General features: G+C 39.0%; 1 protein-coding gene across 2 annotated transcripts; it reads left to right on the top strand.

The window, feature by feature from the left end:
- Positions 1-295: 295 nt before the first annotated feature.
- man1b1a (mannosidase, alpha, class 1B, member 1a) lies at positions 296-15273 on the top strand. Of its 2 annotated transcripts, none has more exons than XM_008424629.3 (14): positions 296-611; positions 1541-1678; positions 3437-3545; positions 3640-3809; positions 5037-5179; positions 5258-5355; positions 6754-6945; positions 7787-7935; positions 8010-8198; positions 9119-9309; positions 9928-10048; positions 10612-10806; positions 12288-12419; positions 13511-15273. In XM_008424629.3, exons 2-14 carry the CDS (start codon positions 1577-1579, stop codon positions 13718-13720), a joined length of 2001 nt encoding a protein of 666 aa, XP_008422851.2. In that variant the 5' UTR covers positions 296-611; positions 1541-1576; the 3' UTR covers positions 13721-15273. The 2 variants fall into 2 exon arrangements, with proteins under 2 accessions (XP_008422851.2, XP_008422850.2); XM_008424628.3 differs by having other exon boundaries at positions 297-611; positions 5255-5355.
- The last annotated feature ends 2765 nt before the right edge of the window (positions 15274-18038 follow it).

Below are 18038 nucleotides of genomic sequence, written 5' to 3'. Positions count from 1 at the left end.
TATTTTCTTGCAAATTTTCTACTTTTTGAGCTCAAACATTTCTGAGAATAAGTCATGTAGAGGTAATGAAATGGGAATATTCTGTGCCATATTTTTAAAAAATTACAATTTTCCTTCATGTTATCCTTTTTTAGCCTTTGAAAATGTCAAGGATTTTGATATATTTAAAAAAAAACAATCCAATTGTTTTAATTGTGTAATAAAATTAGAATAAAAACCATATTTAATCCGTACAAAGTTAATATTGACATTTTGGGGCTTATGGAGAAACGCGGTACTGAAACGGTTAACGTCCTGACGTTACGCACGTCACGTGACTCTATGTCGTCACCGGTTCGTTCCTTTCCGCATCCCTACCTGGTGGTTCATTCTGTAACTTTAGCATCATTTTCCCCTGGTTTAACCTGCTTGTCATCTCATGTAGCAGCTTTTTGTTGGGTGTAAAAGTCGTTCAGGTTTGTTTTTTTCTACTGGTCTGCGGTTCTGGACCCGGAAAGGTTTTATTTTTCATGCGGAAGCCACTGGAAGAGGCGGGCTAGCCTCTGGAAGCTAACAGCTGTTTGGGTTTCAGCAGCGGAAAGTCGCTGTCAGGCAGCCAAGCTTCCTCAAAGGTGAGAGAGGGAAGAAACCCGAAGCTTTAATCTGTCATCTGCTGGTAAAATGGTTCTGTTCTGATAAAATTATACCTCAGAGTAGCTCAGAAGTTAGCCGTAGCCAGATTTAGGTCATTGAGCAGTGTGTTACAGCTGTATTTTAATACAATTTGTAATATAGTGTTTAAGTTTTACTGCTTGGTGTAGAAAGCGGTTTGCAATCTTGACATTACGAGCAATTTATAACCTCAGTTCAGCTAAAAATCTGCGAAACGAGATTAGAGCCACTAAAGAAGAAAACAAATCAGATTGACTTTATTGTTTTTTCCTTGTTTTTTTTTTGTTTTTTTTAGAATGAATCCAAATCATGAGGGAAAAAATGGTAAAAAAAATCCTGTGGAAGAAAAATCTAAATCCTGATGGAAAAAAAAAATCAAAATAATGAGGGAAAATATGCCAAATTCTGTGGAAGAAAAATCCAAATTACAGTAAAAAATTAAGTCAAAATTTGGAGCCAAATAACAGTTTAAGATATGTAAAATAAATAAAAATAAAAACCAGTCAAAATTCTAGGAAAGAAAAATTATGGGGGGAAAATAAGTCAAAATTCTGAGAGATTCATTTATATTCTTAGAAAAAAAATCTAAAATATGAGAAAAATTTGTCAAAATTCTATAAAATAATCTAAATATTGGAAGAAGAAAAAAGTCAACATTTTGAGAAATGTCAAAATTCTTTAGAAGAAAAGTCAAAATGATGAGGGAAAAATGTCAAGATTGTGAGAGATAAAAAAATGTAATTCTGAGGGGAAAAAATATTGAGGGAAGTGAAAGAGTCCAAATGTTGGTAGAAAACCTAATTTGGCTTGAAGTCTCCATATTCAGTGATGAGCCATGTCCTACCTGACAGGTTTGCTCTGGTTTTAACTTTTGGGTCCTTGTCACCAGGTTCTATGACCTTTGACCCCATCATCCAGACCCAGGATGTACCCCCCTCCCAGGAAGGACTTCATCGCGCTGACCCTGAGCGACCCCCACAGTCACGCCTACAACAACGGCAAACACCGGAGACAGTCCTGCTGGAGGGTGAGGACGGGAAAATCCTAATTCATCTCCATATTTTATTTATTTCTTGTGGAAAATATGCAAAACATAAACATCAAAACGGAAAATAAACTAAATGATCTGAAAGTCAAATGAGGGCCAGTGTGAACAGCAGGATCCAGTAAATCTCCCTGATGGGAAGTAAACTTGTCCTATCAGGCTGGGATGGGACAAAAATATCTGTTTAATGTTTAAAGATCTCACTGGGATATTTGTGGTTTTGTGCAGGGAAAGATTGTCCATGTGAATTATTCCTGTTTCTCTGTAGTGGAGAGTTTCATCCTGTGAAGCTCCCCTTCCTGCTGGTGGGTTAAAACGATGCGGTTCAGTTTCCTCCATGTTGAACGGGTCCAGCAGCTCCCTACCTGTTTGTTATCTCAGGCTCTTTATTTCTGAGTTTCTTCAGGCTGTTTTTACACCTGATAGTCCAGCAGATTTTGTTCTATTTGTGAACAAAACTGCAACATTTGTTTACATTTTCAGCTGCTGCGGTTCTTTTTCACTCTGCACCGAGTCAAACCAACCAAACTCATTTAAAAACCTGTACCCCTCCTCGCCTGTGGGGGCGCTGCACCACAAACCACTGAAGGAAGCAACATGAGAACCTCTTCCTTCTTCACAAAATAGAAACTAAAATGGCTGTAGGATTTCTATTTTGAGAAATGAACCATTTCTCGTGCTAGCGGTAGGCTAGCATGTTTGTTTTGGTTTTATTTACCCATAATGCCCTGCTATGTCGTCCTCTCCACTTCAGACTAAAAAAAGGAAGCCTGAAGATACCAGTGGAAGGTTTCTGGGTTGCAGAACTTTAGTTTTTCAGCATTATTTGATGCATGAGTGCAGCTCTCTGTCTGCGGCTGGACGTGATGACGATGAGGCGGTGAGCAGCGCTGCGCCCCGCGCCGACTAACTGCATCTAACACCTAAAATAAAACTATGGATGTTGGGCAGTACACTGGTTGGAAGAAAATGTTTGTTTTTACAACTCAAAATGTAATTTAATTTTATAAATAACAAATAGCCCTAAAACATAGTTTGTTTGTTTTTATCTCTGTGCGAAAGCGGAGAAAACATAGTTTCAGAAACTGTAAATAACTCAGAATAGACTTGCTTATGGTTTATTGTTATTGGTCACGACTGCACAGTGGCGCAGTTGGTAGAGCTGTTGCCTTGCAGCAAGAAGGTTTGATTCCCGGTCTTTCTGCATGGAGTCTCCATGTTCTCCCTGTGCATGGTGGGTTTTCTCCAGGTACTCCGGTTTCCTCCCACAGTCCAAAAACATGACTGTCAAGTTAATTGGTCTCTCCAAATTGCCCGTAGGTGAGTGTGTGTGCATGGTTGTGTGTCTCTGTGTTGCCCTGCAACAGACTGGCGACCTGTCCAGGTGACCCCGCCTCTTGCCCGGAACGTTAGCTGGAGAGGCACCAGCAACCCTCCCGACCCCACTGAGGAACAAGGGTGTCAAGAAAATGGATGGATGGTTATCGGTCACATTTAAAAAAAACAGTGCCACCTTTCACATTAGAAGGAACAGAGACAGTGAACATTTTAATTTCAGACTGTATTTATCAGGATGTTGGTATTACAGGGTCCATTTTAATCTCCTCAGCCTGAAAAAGTCTGAGAAATAAAACATTAGCTGAGGAAAGGCTGTACGTTTTCGTTTTAGATGAAACGAAGGTGATGGAGTTATGGATGTAAGTAGAGTTTCATGTCATTTTTCTGTTTTTGCTTTCTCAGAAATGGAAGCAGCTTTCTCGGATGCAGCGGAGCCTCATCCTCTTCCTGCTGGCTCTAATGCTCGTGTTCGCGCTGCTCTCCTTCCCCAGCGTTGTGGAGCAGCGGAGAGGTGAAGCCAGGCGCTCGTCTTAGTGAGAGATTAGTGGAACATTTGGTGTTTTTCTGATGGTGATGAATTTCGGCTAACTGGGTAAATTCTGCAGGGCGGTCCGATACGGAGGACTGGCTGGAGCTGAGTGACAGAGGTCTGGTTCCCCCGGTTCTGAAGCCGGTTGAAGGCAGAGGCCCGGCAGCCGGGCCCCATGTGGAGCCAGCTGACCCGATGGAGCCCAGAGGACCGAACATCCCTGCTTTGGCTAGGCCGCCCACCAAGGTGGGTCTTTATTTCTAAAACTGGAGCCGAGTGAATGTTCATGTTGTTGCTTTTAAACGGTCATGACTGAACATTTTATCAGATTTATTCATGACTGGAACTTCCAATTATCTTATAAATAAATTATTACGAAGATTAATCGATTATCCTGACGATTAATCGATCAGTCTGATGATTAATCAATCACTCAGGTGATTACTGATCTTACAGTTAATCAGTTATAAGACTATTAATCAATTATTCTGATTATTTCATTAGTTTGATGATTGATCAGACTTATCAGGTAACATTATGACAATTGATTATTCTCACAGTTAATTGATCACTATGGCAATTTATCCATCATTCTAATGATTAATTGATCATTCTGGTGATTAATTGGTTATTTTCATGATTAATCAGTTATTTTGACCATTAATAGATTATCCTGATGATTAAGTGATTAGTTTGACAATTGATCAGACTAATCAGGTGGCAGTCTGGCTAGTAATCAATAATTCTGATGATTATTTTGGTGATTAATTGATTATTCCAACATTTAATAGAAGATTCTGACAGTTGATCATTCTGATTAATCAATTATTTTCGTGACTAATTGATTATTTTTTCAATTGCTTGTATAAAGAAAATTGTCACAATCATTTAACCACTTAAGCCATTTTTATACAATAATAGAAAAACCTTGAAAGATGCAAACAAATAATCAAATCCCTTTTAAAATAGGAACATTAATGTCTTATTGACAGTTGTGATAAACCAGTTAAAATAATTTTCAACTACTTTAGTAATCCATTTATTAACTCAAAGAACATTCAGATAATTAATTAAACCAAAACTGTCCCAAAAATCTAAACACTTTGCATTAAAGATTTAAAAACAATCTGTTATTGTTGGACAAACACACAGAGCCAACAAACACCAGCTGTATGTTTTTAAAATCAAATTAAATCAGCTTATTGCAAAACGATGCCTTTTATTTACAGTAACAGCAGCAGCTCCATGAAACGGTTAATATGACTCAGGATGCAGGACTTAAATAGCTGCTGGTTACTGTGGAAATGTGTAGGATATGCAGGACTGTGAGTCATGATGGGATTGTTCAAAGCTGAGGAAGAGAAAGACATCAACATAATCTGAGAATAAAACGGGAAGGTTCTGAATAAATGAGGGATTTTATTGTGTGTTTAATGTTTGTTTTTTAATCTGTTTCTGTGTTTTTACGGACAGAGGAAGCCATTTCCCAACAAAAGAGCTCCACCAAACTCCCGAAAGGAAGGAAATGCTTCGGACACAGTGAGCGACGCAAAGCAGAACCAGGAAGTGGTTCGGGAAGAAGCCGGCGAGGAAAAGGAGAAGGAGAGAGTCATCAGGTAATGTGGATTTTTTTTTTGGAAAGGAAAAGTTTAAAGGCGTGTTTAGATGCTGTTGTTGTTGTGGCCGTGCAGCAGGAGAGGAGCTGAGCCGGCCACAGAACCACTGTCCAATCAGAAAGAAGCTGTGGAGCCTCAAGCGCCGGCCAAACCTGCTGCCTCCGTCCATCAGCAAGGTCCGCCTTCATTTTCACCTCTGATTGTCTGCAACAAACAGGAAGTGATGAGTTCAGATGTCTGTAATGAACAGGAAGTGATGAGTTCAGATGTCTGTAATGAACAGGAAGTGATGAGTTCAGATGTCTGTAATGAACAGGAAGTGATGAGTTCAGATGTCTGTAATGAACAGGAAGTGATGAGTTCAGATGTCTGTAATGAACAGGAAGTGATGAGTTCAGATGTCTGTAACAACAGGAAGTGATGAGTTCAGATGTCTGTAACAACAGGAAGTGATGAGTTAAGATGTCTGTAGTGAACAGCAAGTGATGAGTTCAGATTGTAACGAACAGGAAGTGATGAGTTCAGATTGTAATGAACAGGAAGTGATGAGTTCAGATGTCTGTAGTGAACAGGAAGTGATGAGTTCAGATTGTAATGAACAGGAAGTGATGAGTTCAGATTGTAACGAACAGGAAGTGATGAGTTCAGATGTCTGTAGTGAACAGGAAGTGATGAGTTCAGATTGTAATGAACAGGAAGTGATGAGTTCAGATTGTAATGAACAGGAAGTGATGAGTTCAGATGTCTGTAGTGAACAGGAAGTGATGAGTTCAGATGTCTGTAGTGAACAGGAAGTGATGAGTTCAGATGTCTGTAGTGAACAGGAAGTGATGAGTTCAGATGTCTGTAACAACAGGAAGTGATGAGTTCAGATGTCAGTAGTGAACAGGAAGTGATGAGTTCAGATGTCTGTAGTGAACAGGAAGTGATGAGTTCAGATGTCAGTAGTGAACAGGAAGTGATGAGTTCAGATGTCAGTAGTGAACAGGAAGTGATGAGTTCAGATGTCAGTAGTGAACAGGAAGTGATGAGTTCAGATGTCAGTAGTGAACAGGAAGTGATGAGTTCAGATGTCAGTAGTAGTGAACAGGAAGTGATGAGTTCAGATGTCAGTAGTAGTGAACAGGAAGTGATGAGTTCAGATGTCAGTAGTGAACAGGAAGTGATGAGTTCAGATGTCAGTAGTAGTGAACAGGAAGTGATGAGTTCAGATGTCAGTAGTGAACAGGAAGTGATGAGTTCAGATGTCAGTAGTGAACAGGAAGTGATGAGTTCAGTACAGTTTCTACCTCTCATGATTAATCAGTTGTCCTGACGATTAATAAAAAATTCTGAAAATCAATTACTTTGACCATTAATTGACTAATCAAGTTGCATTCTGACAATTATTCGTTTCTTGTGGTGATTAATTGATTATTTTCTCGATTGGATGGTTTTTAAAACCGTCTCCATGTTTCTGTATATTTTGTAACATTATTTGTGTGTTTTCAAAACGTTTGAAGATTTTCTTTAGCTCAGCAGTGAGATCACTTCAAGAGGAGCTGTAGATGAATCGTCTTTGTTTTTAAATCCAGTTTCCCCCGGAGCGGCGGAGCGTCTGGAGGCCGTCCGCGACGCCTTCAGGCACGCTTGGAAAGCCTACCGGGAATACGCCTGGGGTCACGACGAGCTCAAACCCATCTCCAAGTCATTCAGCGAATGGTTCGGCTTGGGCCTGACGCTCATTGACTCTCTGGACACCATGTGGATTATGGGGCTAAAAGAAGGTGATTTATTCCACTTGTTGTTCCACACAGAAGCTTTTAAACTTATTGGTCAACATTTACATACTTAATATTTACACTTTTGAGCATGTAATTAATCTCTATGGTCAGGTCACACCCACAAGATCCCGTCCCCCTTTTCTCCCTGCAAAGAGATGCTAGCCGGTAATGACTAGCATTAGCTGTTAATGTACGCCTGGCATGTAAAAGAAAAAGGGATGCAATGATAAGTAGATAATAAGGTCGGAAAAAAGTTCTGATTAAGAAAAAAATATCGGGGGAGAGAGAAGTATGACTATGACAACCTTAGCATGTAGATGTGATACGGAAATTATTGTGTTTCGGTTGAGTTACAAAATAAGAAAAGGCGACAAAAACACCAACTCTGCCAGATTTAAACATTAGTATAGCAGGAGTTTAAATTAGCTAATCCACCACAGCAGTGTTACCTTAGCTAATAGCAGCGGTAGCTAATCTACCATTATTAATAATCGGAAAATAAACATCCAGCCTGAAAACATACAACTGTAACCGACTGAATGTTCTGTTCTTTATGTGGGAAATGTTGGTGTTGAATCCTGAAACATAAAGTGGCATTGTTCTTGTCAGTTGCTATGGCAACGAATCTGCGTGTAGCGTAGCCGATCCAGGGAGCGAGAAAGAAGAAGAACATGAGTGGTTTAGTTCCTCAGCGGCTTGTCTGCATTATTTTTTGCTTTGCTGTGGCAAACTGCAATAAATCAGTAATAGCTGCATCTCCAGGTTTCATTTTTTAAACGGAGTTGTTCTACTGTGTTAAATTTCCGGATGTAAACAGTAACATGCAGCGGGTCTCTTGATGCAGAATTTGCTGAAGCTAGAAGCTGGGTGGAGAAAGAACTTTCCTTTGACAAGAACGTGGACGTGAATCTTTTTGAGACGACCATTCGGATTCTGGGCGGACTGCTGAGCTGCTACCACCTGACAGGAGACCAGCTCTTCTTAGACAAAGCTGTAAGGAAAAACTTTATTTCAACGTCAAGAAAAACATCTCCAGTCTCTAATTAGATTATTTCTGTCCCTTAAAGAAAGACCTGGGGTCCCGAATGATGCCGGCCTTCAAGACACCATCAAAGATCCCGTTTTCAGACGTCAACATCGGGAAGGGGACGGCACACCCGCCGCGGTGGACGTCAGACAGTACAGTCGCCGAGGTCACCAGCATCCAGCTGGAGTTCAGGGAGCTGAGCCACCTGACCCAGGACCCCCAGTACCAGGTCTGGACCGCAAACCGGTACCACAAGGAGCCGCTGCTGCAGCTCCGCCAACAAAACCAATCCAAACACATTAGGGTGGCAACTAACGGTTGTTTTAGTAATCGATTAATCAATTATTCTGTTGATTAATCGATTAATCGGGTTTTAAAAATTGCCGTATTTGGCAGATTTTTCATTTAAGCTTTTTTAAACAATATTAGAGATACAGAAAAAGATGCAAACAAACAATTCAGTTCCTTTTCAAATAAGAAAATAAACATTTTATTCCATAAAATGCAGTAACAGAATTCCTTTAGTGAACTCTTGATCATTTGTAGCAAAAGATGCATCTGCAGCTAAAAAATACTTCTAAACTCAGATTTAATTGTCTTAAAAATAAATTTTCAAGTCGATGTTGGAAGTATTTTTACCTGCAGATGCATCTGTTACTATAAATAACAAATCGTTCAGTTTTGGACGCTCTTGGTGCATTTTAAGCAATAAAATGTTAATTTTCTTACAAAAATTTAATTGTTTCCATCCTTAAATATTTTTCTAATATTGCATAAAAAGGGCATAAATAAAAAATCTGCAGAATATGTCAATTATTAGTTTGATGAAAACGGCAGAATAATGTATTGATTGTTGATTGCAGCCCAGAAAAGTTCAGGAAGTTATTTTTTTGTTTTCTAATTTCTGCTCCACATGATACATCATCACTCCATATATGGTCATGTAGGTTCTGGGTTTATTTAAAGTCACAGAAACATCAGAAAAGTTGTGATTTTTCAGTTGGTGTATAGATTCAAACCAAAATGTGATAGAATCAGGTTCTTGAAGTTAATCTGATGTTTTCCTTCTGATTAGCTCAGATGCTAATGATGCTAACTACTTCAGCTTCAGTCGTTAATCTCGTTTTGTTCCTTCCTGTTTCCCTGCAGGACGCTGTGAACGAGGTGATGCGGCTCGTCCACAAGCTGCCAGGGAAATACGACGGCCTGGTTCCCATGTTCATCAACACCAACAGCGGCCAGTTCTCCCATAAAGGCGTTTTCACGCTGGGCGCGCGGGCCGACAGCTACTACGAATACCTGCTGAAGCAGTGGATCCAGGGCGGGAAGACCGAGGACGAGTAAAGCCTCGTTTTTACCTCCTAAACCAAAACGTACCGACTTGAACAGTAATGATGCAACATTATGACTTTATTTACAATGTTTTATTTTAGTTTCCCAACAAATAGTGCAAAAGAAATGGAGAGAAAATGTTTGATTCTTAGAGGCATCAATGTTATTTTTACTCAATAAGCAGCACTGAATCTATTATTATTATTATTTATTTCATATGAACCAGTGGAAGACGGTGAAAAAGAAAAGGAAGAAAGTGAGGAAAGGAGGTGAGGAAAAGAGGAAAACAAAAGGAAGGAAAGAAAGGAGACTAGATAAAAGGGACAAGTTTTAAAATGAAGAAAAACATCAAACTTGAATAATGCTGAATACATTTTCTTCAATCTGATATTTTTCAAAGTTACTGACAAGAAAATTAGCTCTAAGGACATTATTTATATGTTTTTGTCATTTTGTTCTGAAAATTCAACGTTTTTTCATGAAAAGAAAAAACTGCCAGAACTTGCAATTATTATTAAATCTGTATTTAAAACATTAAACCCCACCAGTAGATAAAACCTGCGAGTATTCAGAGTTCTTCAGAGTTCTTCCAGGAGGACCTTTGACCCTCCTGGTTCTGCCTGCAGGCTGCTGGAGGATTACCTGCAGGCGGTGGAGGGAGTGAAGAAGCACCTGGTGAGGCAGACCGGACCCGGCAGGCTCACCTTCATCGGAGAACTGTCCCAAAACCGCTTCAACCCCAAAATGGTACCAATGGAGGGTCATGGCAGTCGGTGTTGCTCTCATGTGACGCCACATTTCCACTAGCTTTGTAAATGACGGCCATCTTGGTAGGCAGTTGCTATGACGACAATAAACAAACCACAGGCTTAGAGCTAGCTCTCGCCTTGTTCCTACCTAGCTATGAAACAATATAAACACATTAAAGCTACTTTAGTACTTTACCTACCTCAGTGTAATACTAAGATAAACATCAGTGGTATCTACTGCAGTACTTCCTGCTGAGCTAGCTTAGCTAATGTAGCTTTTACCTGCTAGCTAAGTCTGGTATTGGCATGCCGTGGGGTCCGTCCCGCCCCTTACTGTCCATCTAGAGCAGCCTGGGTCACATTTGAAAAAAAATCAGCCTGTGTTGTTCAGAGTGGCATGAAAAGATCCAGATTAAGGCAAATAAATCTGATTTGGGTCACTTCAGGCTGCAGTGTGAACGCAGCCTCAGGCGGCGCGGATCTTATGGAAGCTCTGCATTAAACAGATTTATTTCCTGCAGCCGTTCAGTGAGCGTGTCTCTCTTTGTCGCCGCCCTGCAGGACCACCTGGTGTGCTTCCTGCCGGGGACTCTGGCTCTGGGGGCGCACAGCGGCCTGCCGCCGGACCACATGGACCTGGCCCAGCAGCTGATGGAGACCTGCCACCAGATGTACAGGCAGATGGAGACGGGGCTCAGCCCGGAGATCGCTCACTTCAACGTGCAGGGCAGCGAAGGCCAGGACGTTTCTGTGAAGGTCAGGCCGAGTTTCACACGCTTTCATTCTCATGTCCATGTGCAGGATTCACTGCTAGCAAGTTTTTACACACAGTGATGGGTTTTTACAGCATCTGAAAGAGGAACATGACGAAAACACTAAATCTTACCAAGAGTTTTTATCTAGTTTCTACTTCAAATATCTTAGTACATTTAAAATTATACAAAACTAACTTACAAATAACGTTTCAGCAAGGTCTAGGTGCTTGTTTTAAGTCAAAAAATCCTTAATATTGATTAAAAAATAGCTATAGGTGAAATAATCTGCCAGTGGAAGAAGACATTTTCACATATTATAACTTATAATTACATGGTAATTTTACCATGTTTTCACTCGCAGTCTGACTTTTTAAATAAATGCTGCAAAAACACTAAATCTTACCAAGTATTTTTTATCAGTTTTAATGTATATAAAAATGTTCCATTCTATGGCAAATTATTTTACTTAACTATTTTATAAGACTTATTGACATAAAACAAGCTGCTGTTTCTTGCTGAATAGTAACTTATAAGCTAGTTTTGTCTTGTTTGCTTAGATATTTGCAGTAGAAACTGGGCTATAAGTTGTTTTTGCAGTGTAATCGGTGCGAACGCGGCTGAGATGCTCCAGCAGGTCTGATGAATCTGATTTTTAATCAGCCGCTCTGCGCGGCCGCCTGCTCTCCTCAGGCCTCGTTTGGTTTTTCATTAGCGGCTCTGAGTTTCTCGCAGCGCTGAATATTTCTCCATTAACTCCAGAGATAACCAGGAAACGCTCTCTGAGCTCATTCAGACCCAAAGAAACAACGGAGTGATCACAGAGGCCTGTAGGATGATTCAGAGAGAGGGAGAGAGCAGCTTTTAAACACCATGATGACCACAAGCATCATGAGTCTGACTGGACTCTTCATCAGCAGAAACAGCCTGAATGATGTCAGATTACCGACTCTAGAGGAAACAAAGAGACAAACATCCATCAACCAACTGTCCATCCATCTAAACGTCCGTCTGTCTGTCCTTCTTCTCAGATTTTTGCAGGTTTTACTGAAAGTTTTGACTGTTTCCTGTAAAACGTCTGTGAATCCTGGTCAAATCACAAACACTAATCTGGCTCCTCTTCTCCTCCTATACGAGACGTTGATGCAGGGAGAGACCGTTTAAAAATGCTTTATAGCCGCATCGATCAGCTGCAGCTCTGCCACTTTGTTCCATCTCTGCTCCTTCATCTGGACCCGCCCACTCAGCCTGGGCCCAACGCTGACTCATGTCACCCAGAAGTTTTAAAGAGCTGCTGAAATTCGCTCTAAAATGCTACGTTAAGGACAAACACTGGACAATAAGAACGACCTGCTGCTGGTTTTCATTCAGTCCTCATCGCTGCTTCTGTCTCCGTAATCAGCTTTAATAAAGTTGTGTCCAGTTTCCGTGCGTCCTGTCAGCTTTTTAAAGGTCAGACTAAAAGCACTGATTGCTGTCCTGCAGCCTGCTGACAGACACAACCTGCTGCGCCCCGAGACGGTGGAGAGTCTGTTCTACATGTACCGGTTCACCAAGGAGGCCAAGTACAGAGACTGGGGCTGGGACATCCTGCAGAGCTTCAACGCCTTCACCAAGGTACCGACCAGCCGGACGCTCATTTGTTCCTGTTGTTCAGATTCACTGATGATGTGAACATTATGCTAAACCAGGGGCATCCAAACCTTTTGTCATGTCGGCCAAAATCATCAAGTCAAACGGACCTGAAGGCCAAAAAAGTATATTTCTAATCAAAACTTGTGCTGTTATGCATTACTTGATGATGTACTTTTTCAAGAAATGCTGTAAAAACACTAAATCTTACCAGAATTTTTTTTTTGTCAAAAACAGAGCCAGGAATTAAAGGGGAACTATTATGCAAAATTCAAATGTTCATGTTATTGCTCTTCAATTTGGGTTTGAACTGCTTCTAAAAACAGCCCCAGTGTTTAAATAACTACAGCACTCAGTTGGTTTTAGCCATTAAGTTAAAGATTTTTGATGTCTGGAAAAGGAGCCACTTAAACGTGACGTCAAAAATAATCAGGCAGTGCCCGGTTACCTAGCAACCCCAGCAGAACTCTGCCCGGTTACTTAGCAACCCCAGCAGAATTCTGCCTGTTTCCTAGCAGCCCTGTTGGAGTTCCAGTACGTTAGGTCAGCTGGTTTTACCGCTGTATGCGTTGTACAATGGCTGCTGGAAAAGACAGGTGTTTTATTGTTTACTTCCCATCCAGAAACCACTTCCTGCATTCTTGTTTGTTGTTCAGGAGGCTCTACTAATGCTTTTCAAAGATGTACAGTTGTGTAATTACGCATCTGTTTGCAGCCATTTTTACGTGCCAATGTAAACATCAAGTTGGGGGCGTGGCCAGCAGCAGCTTATTTGGATTTAAAGTGAAAAGACGCCGTAAAACGGCTACAATCTGATCGTCTAAGAATGAAAGCAGCCAAACTGTAGAAGGAAGCCTGATGGTTCACCTTTACAGGAATGAATTTGAAGTGATTTTGAAGGATTTTTGACCAAAGCGTCTCTGTTTCCTGACCTCTCTGACATTTCCTCAGCTGGTAAAATGTAATTATGTTTCATGTTCGACTTCTGGCAGCTTGGGGAAAGCTCAACAAAATAGATTTTTCAGCTTCCCAATGGAAGCGTTAACCACCTGACCATTTGTCTTGTCCAACTGCAGGTCCCTGGCGGCGGCTACACGTCCATCAGCAACGTCCGTGACCCCGCTAACCCCGGCCCCCGGGACAAGATGGAGAGCTTCTTCCTGGGCGAGACGCTGAAGTACCTCTACCTGCTGTTCTCCGACGACGAGGAGCTGCTCAGCCTAGACAAGTACGTCTTCAACACCGAGGCTCACCCTCTGCCCATATGGCCTTCTCCGCCCAAATGAAGCCCGGAGTCCCGCAAGGTCCAGGTTTCGGCCTCCTTTATTTTTCCTAAGGAAAAGCTTTCATATCCGAACTCGGATCAGACTCACCAGAACACTTTGTTACGACTCGGTTATCGATTAATGACTGTACATTTTCTAATTTTGGGTTATTTTACAAGGTGTAAATCACTCATTAGTGCCATTTAATGTCTGAACCGTACATTTAGTGGTGATTTATCACTTCTGTGGGTAAATAATGGAGACGTTTAATAAGTGAGCCGACATTCTTCATGAACCAGGTTCTTCAATGAATGTAGTTTATTTTTTTTCCGGGTTAATTTATGTTTATTTATTTGGGCTTCATGGATGTTTTTGTTTGCTGTTACTTGGAAATTCACTTTAAATGAAGGGATTTATTGAACTGTCTGGACCTGAGATGGACTTGCAGCCAACTCTGACCTGGAAGAAACTTGAATAGAAAGTATTTTTGAAGGTCAGATGGAGAAAGAAAGATCATTTTTTCCTACTACAAAATATTATGGCCATCATACATGTTGAGGTTTTCCGCAGAAATTCTCGCAAAATCAACAAATCACTGAATTTTTGTTGCAAATTTTACAGAGAAATTGTCAAAATCATCAGGTTAAAGTGACAAACTCCCACCTGTAGGGGGCAGTATTGATTGTATCAGCTTTAATTGATGTCAAATCAACAAAGTGCCATCCCTCTGTTCTCCACGAGAGTTACAAGAAATTATTGCTCAATTTCTCACAAAGCACCTTGGAATCTTGGAGTTACAGAAAAATATAGTACATTTTTCTCGAAACAGTAAATTTTAACCAAACTATTCAGAAATTTTCAGATTTATTTAACACATTTACATTAAAAGAAGAATTCTTTCCAAAAGGCGCAAATCATCAAAATCAGCCGATTTTAACTATTGTTTTCATTTTCTTTTTTACTTGCTAATTTCTTTTCTCTGACAAAACATGAAATTAATCTCAAAATTTCCAGGGGCTTTTGGCAGAAAATCATTGTGTATAATTACCGTAATACTTGGCCATAGTTTTCATTTTCTCCTGATCCAGGAAAAATTAGAAGAAAAAAAAAAGATTTGGGGAATAAAAAGATATATATATATATATATATATATATATATATATATATATATATATATATATATATATATATATATTTTTTTTTTTTAAATGTAAAGTAAACTAATGAGTAAATAATGAAGAATCCAGACATAATGTAATATGTTTACATCAATTCAACATTACTTTTGACTCTTTAAGGTTGGATTTGATGAAGGTTAAAGAATCAAATCTTCGCTTTAGTCTGTGGTGGCAGATTGTGGATTAGGATTAGGGTGATGGTAAAGAGGCCTTCCAACCTCCAAGATGAACCATAAGAATCCCAGTTTCAACCTGCAAAAAGCTGCTAAGCCATCAGGACGACTTGATCAAAGCCAATAAATACATTTTCAATGATTATTGAGAAGGTTGTGAAAAATTGTCAATGTTTTAAATAAAATGTGAATAAAAACTGCAAAGGAATCATTTTGCACATTTTTTCTGTGTTTGGTTATTTATTTAGAGATGCCCGACTCACTTCCTGGTAGAAATATTAGTATTTGGCTAAATGAATCCAAATATTAGCATTTCGTTGAGCTTTTGGATGTTTGGCCACTTCCTTGTGACGGTTCGTCTGAATAAATCCATTTCCTGGTTCTGATCCAGCTTTACAGAAAAGTCTGAAACCTTTCATTGAGCTTGCACTTTTGTTAAAAAAATAAAATAAAAACCTAAGTTACAAAACGCTCATTGCTAAAGAAGCTGATGTTCCCAAATATATTAGTGGAAAATTTGGTGGAGGGAAAAACCACCAATGGGAATAACAGCAGCCTTGAAAGTAAAATCAGCATCTCCTGAAAATCAGCCTGAAAATATTCGGATTAGCTGATGAACTGAATTTTGGGTTTTCATTCGTTGTAACTGATCTTCAAAATTCCCGTAATAAAAGCTCAAAATGTCCATTTGTAACTAAACAATGTGGAGTTCAACTTTTTGAATTTAAATTATGAAATAAAAATTAATTTTTTTTTATTAAAGTGATTTATTAAAATGCTTCTGGCTCGTTGAATTGTTCTGGAATTATTTAAATTCTATTTTACAGATTAATCGTGATCATTTAAATAATCGTCAACTAATTGATTAATCGTGATTAATTCAGACTCAGAAAACAACATGTAGAGCAGTAAGTAAGTCATAATTGTACAATATTCATTTTTTTGCATTTGAGATATTAAAAACTTTGTCTCTAAATATGTTTCATTCAAAGTTACTTAAGTATCAGTTTTAGCTTCACCAGTTGTATTTTAGGCCATAAAATGTTTATTTTCTTATTTTAAGATTAATTGAATTATTTGTGTATTTGCATCTTTAATGTATTTTTAATATTGTATAAAAAGACTTAAGTGGTTAAATGAAATATCTAATAAAATGTTTATCTAATTAATCGTCATAACAAGTGATCACTAAAATAATTGTTAGTTTCAGCCCTAAACTGAGTATTTACTAATAAAATGTAAGAATGTTGTTAATTCAAATATGTCTAACAATCTAAGGTTATTGTACATAAAGAACATTTTGATTTAGTGAAACTGACCAGCAAATCTGTTTAATTAAGGTTGAAAAGACGGAGAAATGAACTAATTTGAGTCTACATTTTCCCACGCTGGTTTCTCCACTAGAAATCTTCAATCTCAGCCGTTTTGTGTTTTAACACCTCTGGACATGATGAAAAAGGACAAATCTAACCTCTGATGAGGCTTTTAATTTCACCTGAGCCGGACGCTGCAGCTCTTCTCAGCCTTAAATGGAGACACTGAGATGCTGCGGCGCGTTTTTGTGCCGCTAACATCCAGCACTGCGGCTCGCTGATGGGTTTTTAATGGCTTTTGGGCAACAGTTGAGCTCATTTGGCACAGATAGGCGCCGCATCTCCAGCTCGCAAAGCATCTGACACGTCGGAGACGGTTCATTATGAGCTTTGTGTCGATGTCTGAGCAAAAGAATAACACAGATGTTCGGTGTTTTTAATCTAGAGTTGAAAGGAAGCTGCAGGAATAATATTTTTAGGTTAATTATGGGACTTTTGGAGGCAAATATCCAAATTCACATCAACAATAAGGCACTAATCTGTTGTAAAACTAAAATTAATGATTAATGTAGCGATTATTCTGATGATTAATCGATTAATCGGATAAAAAAATAACACTACAGATTTTATTTAGCCACCTAAGCCTCTTTTACGCAATATTAGAAATATGTTAAAATATACAAATTAAAAAATATTAACATTTATAAATAAAATAAACATTTTATTGCCTATATTAAATCTGAACCAGGTGAAACTAAAGCTGACTCTTAAAGAGTTTTGGTTAAAACATTTTTACTATTTTATTTTTTTATCTTAATTGCAAAATGTATATACACATTGTACAGTTTCTGCTTAATTACTGCTTTGCTTTTTAAGCAAATAGCCTTTTTTTGTGTACTCCAGTTAACGAGTAATCACTGACTAAGTTGATTCCATAATCGATTAATCATGATTAATCACGATTAATCCTTTCAGCCCTATAAGAGGTTCTACAATTTTTTGTGGTTTGCTGCATTTCAATGTGTGATAATTGATTTACAGATTATTTGGATAATCTGTTAATCCATTAATGGCAAATGAGTCGGTTAGTTGTTTTGTAATTCAGGGTTCAAGCAGATAAAATATGCAGACATTGTTTTACTTAATTGTTCAGATTGTCATAAAAAGTCCAAAAACTAAATAAAAATGTATTGAAACTCTCAGTAAATGAGCTGGATGATGGATTTTTTCCCCCCAGATTTGATGTGCAGAACTTGTTAAACTATCTCAATCCTGCAATTTTAATACTAATTGTTATAATTAATGTGTCTATTTTGAAGGAAAACCGTGGTAACTGTTTGTTTTCATCCAGATAATGTTGCTGCTGCTTCAGATGAGAGTTGGAGGAGGAAATGCAACACTTGCCAATCTGTTGAATGCGCAGAAACAAGTCGATAAGCCATCAAACCTGGAGAGATGACATGCAAATTGCTGCTGTCGCTTTGGATTATTATTGATAAAATGCTCCTTTGACTCCCACAGATTCTGTTTCTGCAAATTCACTCTTTATTTTCAACGTATTGATCCTGCAATTACGCTTAGCGTTTCACGCCGTCCAGAGGTCAGATGAAACATCTCAGTGACAGTTTTGTTTTTATTATGAGCCTAACATCACAGCCATGTCATTATAGTCACG

This window comes from Poecilia reticulata, chromosome 12 (assembly GCF_904066995.2).
Source record: "Poecilia reticulata chromosome 12, P_reticulata-male-v2, whole genome shotgun sequence".
Classification (NCBI taxonomy): Eukaryota; Metazoa; Chordata; class Actinopteri; order Cyprinodontiformes; family Poeciliidae; genus Poecilia; species Poecilia reticulata.
This window is presented reverse-complemented; position numbering and strand designations above follow the sequence as displayed.

Coding starts and splice junctions, on each gene's coding strand:
- man1b1a (XM_008424628.3), top strand. CDS start 1,577: ATGTACCCCCCTCCCAGGAAGGACTTCATCGCGCTGACCCTGAGCGAC. Junction 1,679..3,436: donor GGAGACAGTCCTGCTGGAGG/GTGAGGACGGGA, acceptor TTGCTTTCTCAG/AAATGGAAGCAGCTTTCTCG. Junction 10,807..12,287: donor GCCAGGACGTTTCTGTGAAG/GTCAGGCCGAGT, acceptor GCTGTCCTGCAG/CCTGCTGACAGACACAACCT.